Below are 9,991 nucleotides of genomic sequence, written 5' to 3'. Positions count from 1 at the left end.
TGGTGGCAAGGCCACACAAAAATATTTCTACAACAAATCAAAAGCGGGGACCTAGTTGGTGGCAATATGGCTAAATGCACCAAGAAGGCCGGCATCGTCGGTAAATACTGGACCCACTATGGTGCCTCCCTCCGGAAAATGGTGAAGAAAATTGAAACCAGCCTGCATGCTTTGCTCCTTCTGTGGCAAAACTAGGATGAAGAGACGGGCTGTGGGGACCTGGCCCTGTGGTTCCTGCATGAACACGGTAGCCGGTGGTGCCTGGACCTGCACCACCACTTCGGCCGTCACAGTGAAGTCTGCCATCAGAAGACTAAAGAGCTGAAAGACCAGGAGAAGCTCCACAGACATTTGGAATATCACTAGCCTGCAGTAAGTGGGTTAATTTATGTAACAACAACAACAAAGAAGTGTGCACCATGTTTTTATAGAAAAAAATTAAGGAAGATTGAAGTTTGATATCGCTAGGATACTGGAGGTTTATATATATATACTTTTTTTTTTTAAGAGGTTTTTGCTATAGGGTGCGTGCACTCACCAGAAAGACAGAGACAGAGAGAGACAGAAAGCGAGAAATCGCCCCCCAGGAGGAATGGCCATGCTGCAATCCCTTCTCCTCCATTCTCCTCTTAGAATCTTGGGCATGCATGCACACATGCCCAGTGTGAGTTTAAGCCACTGGGTCCAGGACTCGAACTGTGGTTGACTCCATGGGAGTCCAGCAACGTAGCCATTACACTATCTGTTGGTCCCATGGATAAATATCTTAACATTGAACAGTCAAGTTCTAACATATTGCAAACAGTTTAACATGCACTTACTAATTTCCAAGCAAACTAAGAATTATAAGACATGTAAATGTGCTGAAAAATTTAATTCACCAGGAATGGGAACTATAATGCTTTGCCGTATTACCTTGTATTTGCATACTATATAAGACATGTAAATGTGCTGAAAAGTTTAACTCACCAGGAATGGGAACTATAATGTTTTGCCGTATTATCTTGTATTTGCATACTTAATTTTTCTGGCCTCTGAATGATGACTACTTGCTGAAAAAATAGCTTAAAGTGAGTACTTTTTTTTTAAAGTAAATTAAATTTAATAATTTATTTTTTTTAATGAATAAGAGAGAAGGAGAGCACCCCCCATTGAGAGAGTCTTTCTGCTCTGGTCCACCACAGCCCCAGCCAGCCCTGAAGTGTGTACATGCCTGGCATATTCAGGAAGGTCTCTGGACACGAACCTGCAGTCCTCCCACGTGGGTCAATTGTGCCTTCATATGGCCCCAAGTGTTGTCTTTGTTAAGGTTTTGCGAACTTCCGGAAAACAAGGACTGTCTCTACCTAAACACAGGATCCCCAATCTTATCTATTAGTGTGGCGAGATGAACATATGTTTGAATAAATGCTTGCTGAATTTAACAATGTATGAATAATTTTCTTGGTGGATTTTTATTAATGGAAAGAAATGAGGTAACATGTCACTAAAGAACGAACATTTCTACTTTCAAATAAGGAAGGGAATTTATTGTAGTGAAATTACATTCAAATTTTACATATGGCCCCTCAATGCACATAGATTGTTTATCCCCACACTGCTGGATAAGAAGTCGTGTGACCGCAGGCAGACCCCCAAAGTGCTCTCCATGAGTTAATGTGGATGTAATGCATTGTCACCAGTCTACTCACATTCAATTTGATGATTGAAAGGGTGCGTTTAAGTACTTTATATATTTTTTCATCATGGAGTTTGCAGTGCCTTTGATAACTCCCAACACTGAACTTTATTCCTTGCGATCTCTTTCCTTCTTCCCCTGTGAGGTCTGTTATTACTAGGGTGCTTAGAAAACTTACAGCACAGATTTAAGCGTTTTTTCTTAAATGGAGTTTGTGGGAAAAGGTGAAAATTGGTATGACATTTGAGCAACATTTAACAAAGCGAAGATGACTTTGGGACACTAACCAGTAGAAAAGTGCTCCAAGAGGCGCACGGCGTGGGGAGGGTTTCTGTGGACCCTCTCGGCACCTGCACCTCGGCTATCGTACACTTTGTACATTCTACATATTGCACAGACACACTGAGTCTCTCCTCACTGAGGAGGCTCGACACGGCTTTCTAAAGGAGCTTATTCACGACTTTTTTGAAAACGGAATCTAACAGCAGTGCTTTGCACAGTCAACGTATTTACAAGACGCCACAGCTGTCATGCTGTCTGGCCTGTCCTAGATATAGGATTCTTTGGCATAGCGCAGCTGGTCGGCATCGAAGACCGGCTGGCTGCGCCTCCGCGTCAGAGAGTCCCACTTGCTCTTTTGCATGGCCTCCGACATGGTCCTCTGCCGGGGCAGCTCAGGTCTCCCTGGTACTGTCACGTGCCACAGAGCTTCCATGGAAGCGTGGCCAGCCCTGCTCTGTTCCCCGTGTTCAGCCTGCGGCGAGAGTCCGTGCCCTAGCAGCAGCTCTCGACTGCGTGGATTCCTTGAGTCCTCTCCCTGGTGAGGAGGTGGAAGAGGTGGCACCATGGTGTCCCCACTGCACATCCTGGCCCGCACACTGCCCACTGTTTGGCTTCCGTAGGCAGCGAGCTCAAAGGCCTGGTGCTGAATGGCCTCTTCATAGGACGGTGGACTGCTGGGCCCTCTGTGGTTGGCCTTCTGGAACACATCGTCTGTCCGGAGGGTGCAGGAGCCCAAGCCTGAGCCCAAGCCCAGGCCTGCTGGACCGTGGATTTCAGACCCGTTCTCCTGGATGATTCGGCCAGCAAGCTGAGTTTCTCTTTTAAAACCCTTCTTGCTGTGGTCCCTGGGAGAGCCTTTGGATTTCCCAGACCCAAAGCTGGGCGTCTTGGCCAGCACTCTTTTGTGAGAGGTAAAGGAGAACGACATGGAGTGCTTCTTAATGTCTCTGCTGGGCTTGCCTTTGTCAGCCTTCGTGGTGAAGGACTGATGTCTGGTGAAGATGTTTCTTTTGGGACTGGAAGGAGAATCAATGGGCGAGCTCTCAGAGGACCCGTCCAGCGAGCTGCTGGAGAAGGCTTTGGGGACCAGTCCCCGGGGTAACAGCAAGCCCTGGGTCACATGCCTGATTTTCAGGTCCCCTGGTCTCTTGCTCTTGCCTTGACCTTCAGGGAAGACCTCCTCTGGAAACGGGTCTTCGGCTTCCTCGCTTTCTAAACGGGCACCTGCCCGGGCCATGGTGAAGTCATCCTCGCTTTTGGTTAGTTTTTGACTTGCCACCCGGCTCTCGAGGCACACTTGGGAGGACAACATGCTGGGTTCTGAGTACCGCCGGTCTGGCTGGCTGAGCGAGCTCTTCAGCCTGGAGAGGGCACTCGTGGTGGGCTCCCGGAGGAAGTCACAAGTGTCCAGCTGGTCCTGGTGGTCCAAGCCCGCGGCCTTGCTGGGCAGTGGAGGCTGGCCACAGGGCGAGGTGATGGCACCGTGGAATTCAGAGTCAGGATCGGTGCTGTCGTAGGCTGAGTCGTTCTGCAGGGTGGACACGTCTGGGGGAAATTAAGGAACACTTGAACTTTTGTTCACTTCCTTTTAGAAGTGAACTTAGTACAATTCACCCAACTCATACAATTCACCCAGCTCTAGGTATGTTGGTGGAACGACTTTGGGGCTTGCTATGACAAGACATGTATCACATTAAAATTTTGCTTCTTTCTAAATTTATTTTGAGATAAAGAAAGTAGGAAAGGAAAATGAGTGAAGAGAGAGGAGGGAGAGGGAAGAACAAGAAAAGAAAAGACAGTATTTCACTGAAATGTATTGATCTTAGATTTTAAAACTACTCTTTTTGATGGTTCTTTTATTGGATCCATTTCCATTTTAATAGGCCCATATTCCATTATGCAGAAGTAAGTTCCTCTTTTTTTTTTTTTCTGATTGCCAGAGAAAGAAAAGGGTAAAGTGCCCTCCCGCCCTTTTTCTTTATCTCCTCCATCCTGTCGGGATGCGGGGCACACACACACACACACACATGCACCCAGCATGTTTTTCAAGCTGCCAGAGCTAAGGTTCAAACTTTGGTCAGCCATGTGGGATCCGCTCTCTTAACCACTAGGCTAAATGGCCAGTCCAAGGAAACAAGCCCCTTACTATAACTCTATCGCTAAGGTTACTTAAAATAAGCAGTTGTTTGTGACAGAACAGGAAGGGGGAAAGTCTGAGGAGGTATTGTAGGAAAATTCGAGAGCAAGTTTTTCGTGTTTAATGACTTCCTTACAGACCTGAGTCTGACTCGGTTTGTGGTGGTAACTGGTATACCGGAAATACTTCACGTGGTGGGCACGGCTGGCAGGCTAGCAGTCGCACTCAGTCACACTCAGTCACACTCAGTCACACTCCCCACAGTCACACTCCGTCCCTGGAGTGTTCTGTACCTGAGCTGTCGGTGTGTACTAAGGAGTCGTCAGAAGCGACGCTGGAATGTACTGGAATGTTCTCCCCGAATATTTCAAAGCAGTTATCGATGAGGAATTCCACCAATGTCTTCACCTGTGAAGAAAAATAAGCAAATTGTCACCTTAAGGAGGGGGAGAAGAATGGGGAAATAATGGGATCAGCTGCTTGGGAGGTGTCCAAAATGGGAATTAGAGATTTTTAGTGTCTGAAGAGAGCACGTGGGAATTTGATAACAATCATCTCTGTTACAGTTAGATATTATTTGGTGTTTTTGAGACACAATTTTTAATGGAAAAAAATTTAAAATCTCTTTTTGCGTGTGTGTGAAGAGAGAGTTTTGCTGTAGGAAATGTGTGCTCACTAGAGAGACAGAGAGATAGAAAGTGAGAAATCACCCCTTCCCCCACCCCTGGAGTAATGGCCATGCTGTAATCCCTTCTCCATTTTTGGTTTTGGGCATACATGCACATGTGCTTGGCATGAGTTTTAAGCCGCTGGGTCCGGGACTTGAACTGTGGTCGACTACATGAGAGTCCAGCAATGTAACCATTGTGCTAACTGCTGGTCCTAAACTATCTTTCACTTTAAAGTAATTGAATTTTTTGCTTAAGTAAGTAGTTTCCTAAGTTGGATAGTTTGTCTAATGAAGGGTGATGCACAGAAAGAAAAAACAAAAGGACTTTTCTGTCCCAGGAGATGGTGATGTGAAAGTCCGTAGCACTTAGAGGACAGATTCACTCGTTCTGTTAAATGCATGTATCTCAGAGCAGAACTGCAGCATCCGACACTCTGTATTTCGTTGCTGGAGCAATTCAGGAGGATTTTACGGCTCGGTTTCACACACAGGCGGTGAGGTCACCGCTGGGATGTCCCATAAATAAGCAGAGCGTACCTTACTGTTCAAGTCTTTCTGGGCTTCGAATGACAAGCTTTGGTCGTTCTCTGGGCAGAGCACGTTCGGTCCGATGCAGATGGCCAGATTGCTGGAGTCCATTTTATTGATCTCTGAGTTCTTGCTGATCAGATACAACACGTAGACTAAGTGCTTCAGCAACAGGAGGTTGGGCCGGGGGAGTTTATCTGCAACTCTGGAATAAAGTTAAGGGGTTCAGTTTCAACAGAGGCAGATGGTCCGTCTAGCTTTAGTGTAGTGAGCTCAGAGTTTCTGCCAAAACCAGACTTCCTTTGAAATGAGGAAGATGTATCTTCCTAAGTTATGTTGTAAAATGTCCACTCAGACAGTTCCAGTGGCAGCTGACATGTACTGAAACTGGCTAACCACGGGTCTCAGAGAGCTAAGAGACCCATCATAATCGGGCACCAAAAACACAGCTCTGTACTTATACAGACTTAGAACTGCGAATCGGAGCCTTCGTCAAACACTAGCGTTCACCTTTACATTAGAAAATCATTTTGTTGAGTAATCATTTCGCCATGTAGAATTTCATTCTGTTTCTAACACTGTGAGACTGAGTCTGTGATCATTTTTATAACCACCGTGAGGAATTTTATGGAGAATAAATCAGTTTATAAGGGCATGTTCATAAGTACAGTCAAGGCAGTGCTTAAAAAGCAACACTGTTACTACTAATAATAAATTAGGTTTTTAAAAGTCTCACTTTCTCCAAAAATAGAATGTTAAAAGCCCAATTTATGGATCATTTTCACTTAATAGGAGATACTATTATAAAAAAACTTTATGTTGAAGTAGACATTTTATTGATTTATTTATTGTTTTTAGGTTTTTGCCATAGGGTGCATGCACCTGCAGGAGAGGAGAGAGAGAGACAGAGAGAGGGAAAGTGAGAAATCACCCCCCAGGGGGTCGGCCACACTGCAATCCCTTCTCCTCCATTCTCAGGATTTTTGACAAACACATACATGTGCCCAATGTGATTTTCAAGCCACCAGTTCCAGGATTCAAAGCATGGCTGGCCATGTGAGAATCCAGCTGCCCTCACCGCCATGCCACCCGCTAGCCCCAAGGTGGACACTGATTATGAGGACCCTAGGATTTTCACTTTGGTACAGACAACTCTGTAAATATTACAGACAGTTCTGCAAATATTTCATAAAAAATATTGACCCAAGGGGACAATGACAACACACAGACAGGCTTTCTTACAGGGTGGCAAGAGTGCTGATAGGGTAAAGCTAGGTGTTTAAGATCTCTAGTCACAAGCAGGTCACACTTTCTCCTTACACATATAATTACTTTTGCTCTCACTGGGATTTGTTTTGATATAGTTTCCATTTTGCTTAATGATAATATAAAATGTACTATGGAATTTTATGCACAAAACAATGCCTTCCAGGTTCCTTGGCTATACTTTAAGGGGTATTTTATGGGAGAACCATTGCCTTGTACAACACCCATCAATGCAAATTGGGAGTCACCCCAAACTCCTCACTTTGCTGGTTGGCCTCTGTTAATGTTTTCAGGTCTGATCTGATTTTGTCTGCCCCTTTTTGAACTCATATTTGTAGATATCTCCACCTCCTAGGATTTGCGGATATTCAAACTTATTTCCCACTTTTGAGAGAAGTACTTCCTTTCATTTGACTAAAACTTCTTTTAAGCATCCAGGGCACCTTCTGATTTTTATTCTGGGAGAGGATGGGCGATTCCACCCTATTCCCTAACTGTCGCAGTTTTCTGGAACACCAGTCACAAATTGTGAAGCACTGGGACAGTTCGGTGAAGACCCAGAAGGTGATGTGGGGGTGGGTGGCGGGGTGGGGGTTGGGGCGGAGCCTCCCGGAATCTGCTGACTTACTGTTTCAGGGCCTCGATTCTGTCCTCCTCGTCCTGCTCCTCCAGCGCGCCCATCCACTCCTCGAAGAGGTCACAGGAGAGCAGCTTCTGGGGGATGCTTCTGAGGAAGTCCTGGAGGGGGAAGGTGAATGTGAGCTGGTTTATATCATGGACTGTGCGTCTGCATTTCCACCTGGCTTCCGTGCTTGCTGCGTCCCACACTGTGCCCGTCACTCCTGCACTGATTAGTTCTGGGAAACCCCTCTGAACTTGCAGTGTCTCTCAGCAACCTCCTTACTCAGGCATGGCAAGAAGCACCATCCCTACTGGGCAAGTTTTTAGGGATCACCGGATTAGGGGTGTGGACTTGGCCACAGGATATTGGACAGCATTTTCTTGTCAACATTTTGGGGAAACTTAGTGCATCATTTGCTGCTGGAATCTGGGATCACAGGAACAGAGATGTGTATGTAATGAATTAAAAGTTTAACTAAAAAGTTTGACTTCAGTATACGAGGCCAGCTTGGCCTCGCCGGGAGAAGAGCCCATTTCCTGTCTCTCAGAACAAGTGTGCAGGGAATGTCTGAGCTCACCTTGAAGACCACAGCCAGCAGGTGCACAGGGAGGCCGTCCAGGTCCACCTCACCCCCGGAGCTCAGCTCCTCCTTCAGTTCTTTGCGGGCTTTCTCATTGGCCGCTTTCCTGAAGATCCCTTCAGTTGAAGGGCCTTTAAGGCATAGAACGGTGAGAATATCCTGTGGGAAACAGGTGTGAGGAATGCTTAGCCTTGGCTTGAAGACACAACTTGCTGCTACTAATACATGAAAATGTGTTAGGTTGGAGAAAGACAATTCGAATAATGTGTAAAAACAGTCCCTGACTTCACTTGTCATACGATACCCTCTCTATGAAAGTCCCCAGTACTGAGACAGTCTTAGCAAGAGCATGAGGGCCAGGTTTTGCTTCAATCCAGTTGCTGTCAGCTGTCTCCCTCAACCCTGCCATTTTTCTTTCTTTCTTTCTTTTTTCTTTTTTTGAGAGATTTTTGCTTTAGGGCATATGTGCTCGTCAGAGAGAGAGGGAGACAGAGAGACAGAAAGAGAGGGAGGATCTCCAGGGGGATGGCCATTCTGCAATCCCTTCTCCTCCATACTCCTCTTGGGATTTTGGGCATGCACATGCACCGGGCTTGAGTTTTAAGACACCAGGTCTGGGACTTGATCTGTGGTCAACTATGTGGGGGTCTAGTAATGTAACCATTATACCATCTGCTGGACCCAACCCTGCCATTTTTCTAAGAGCAGGTAAATTGAGAAAACTAATTGTGCACATTCAAAAATTACTTTGTTCCTCCATCTTTTCAAATACTTCCATGTAACTACTGGATTTCTGGTCACATACTCTATATTCCATTTCTGTCTGCTGAGTTTTGAGAAGCTACACGTTTTCAGCGTCCTTAACTCTGACGTCAGAGCAGAGGGCCCTTCACTCCGAGCCCACTGGCAGGTACAGCCAGTTCCTAGAGCGTAAGCCGTCAGAGGCCCTGACTGCCCTCGTTTGTGAGAGCCCTCTTTCTGAGAGTGGCAGAGAGGAAAGATCACATCCAGATTTCCCAGGGATTGTTCTCATCTAATGGAAACTGAAGTGGGTTCACAGTAAGTGTGCACCTACCTGAATGGGTCTGGGAAGCGTGTCGTTCTCGCCGCAGAGAATGGACAGGGGCTGGTCAAAAAGCGATGCATGGCAGGTACAGCCAGTTCCTAGAGCGTAAGCCGTCAGAGGCCCTGACTGCCCTCGTTTGTGAGAGCCCTCTTTCTGAGAGTGGCAGATAGGAAAGATCAGCCCCTACCAGTTTAGTATGAAGATCACATCCAGATTTCCCAGGGATTGTTCTCATCTAATGGAAACTGAAGTGGGTTCACAGTAAGTGTGCACCTACCTGAATGGGTCTGGGAAGCGTGTCGTTCTCGCCGCAGAGAATGGACAGGGGCTGGTCAAAAAGCGATGCTTTCAATTCTGGCTCCAAAGCCCCAGGGAGATCTGATGAAGGGGAGAGCCTTCTCGAGAGAAAGGGCCAGGGCAGCACCTTCTTTCTCTTCTTAACTTCTACGGCCAAAAAAACAGGGCGAAAAGAAGAGTTAGTAAGCACAGATCCAGATAAGAAAGTGGGTACTTGGCCTCATAATGTCACCTCTGGTATGCCGTGTGGGGGAAAAGCTGTGAAACGCTGAGACAGCAAAGGGTGTGAGTTTTAATCTAGAAAAAACAACCAAAACCAACCACACTGTTACCAGGGCAACTGGCCCCTAAACACCAACACCATGGTTCCTCAAAGTCTCCACCTTTCCTGTTTTTACCAGTTGTTTGCTTCAGAAAATTATTATAGCAAAACCTAACTGCAGGTCGTAAGCAACCATCTTAATGTATTGGTCTCAATAAATGTAGCGAATATTCTGATACGAAATAGGCTATTTTAATTTCCTCCTTTGACTGGTGAACAAAATGAAACTTAGAAGGAGAGGAAGTCATTTGCTCAAGATCCTTTCGAAGATCCTTTTGAAGGTGCCATTAACCGGACCCACACCTGCAGCAAGCAACCACCAGAGGGCACTCCAAACCTCGGTGGGTCCCCTGGCAGTCACCTGGGTTCGCAGGTGCAGCCTTAGGACAGGGCCAGCATGGATTGCAGAAGGCCTGCACCTGGACCTGTCAGCTGGGTACTGGCAGTAAAACATCACCATGATATTTTATTTTGCCAAAATCCAGGGATGTGTGTACTTAGAAACTTCCTTCCTTCTTTTCTCTTTTTTTTTTTTTTTTTTTT

The 9,991-nt window shown here is 46.1% G+C and overlaps 1 protein-coding gene across 11 annotated transcripts in view; it reads right to left on the bottom strand.

Moving 5' to 3' along the window:
* Nucleotides 1–1,435: 1,435 nt before the first annotated feature.
* Nucleotides 1,436–9,991, bottom strand: part of TAGAP (T cell activation RhoGTPase activating protein) — a 12,060-nt gene continuing 3,504 nt past the window's right edge. For 9 of the 11 annotated variants that reach the window (XM_006155774.2, XM_027774680.1, XM_027774676.1 and 6 more), the window contains 5 exons: nt 7,761–7,922; nt 7,190–7,299; nt 5,305–5,500; nt 4,391–4,505; nt 1,436–3,505 (listed from right to left, as the gene is read on the bottom strand). In XM_006155774.2, coding sequence (XP_006155836.1) covers nt 2,226–3,505; nt 4,391–4,505; nt 5,305–5,500; nt 7,190–7,299; nt 7,761–7,922 — 1,863 coding nt within the window. In that variant the 3' untranslated portion in view covers nt 1,436–2,225. Of the gene's footprint in view, nt 3,506–4,390; nt 4,506–5,304; nt 5,501–7,189; nt 7,300–7,760; nt 7,923–8,838; nt 8,902–9,106; nt 9,347–9,991 lie in introns of those variants that run through there. The other 2 variants (XM_027774684.1, XM_006155773.2) reach the window with 2 other exon arrangements.

This window comes from Tupaia chinensis, unplaced genomic scaffold (assembly GCF_000334495.1).
Source record: "Tupaia chinensis unplaced genomic scaffold, TupChi_1.0 Scaffold000468_1, whole genome shotgun sequence".
Classification (NCBI taxonomy): Eukaryota; Metazoa; Chordata; class Mammalia; order Scandentia; family Tupaiidae; genus Tupaia; species Tupaia belangeri.
The sequence above is the reverse complement of the archived record's forward strand: the minus strand, read 5'-3'. Positions and strand labels throughout refer to the sequence as shown.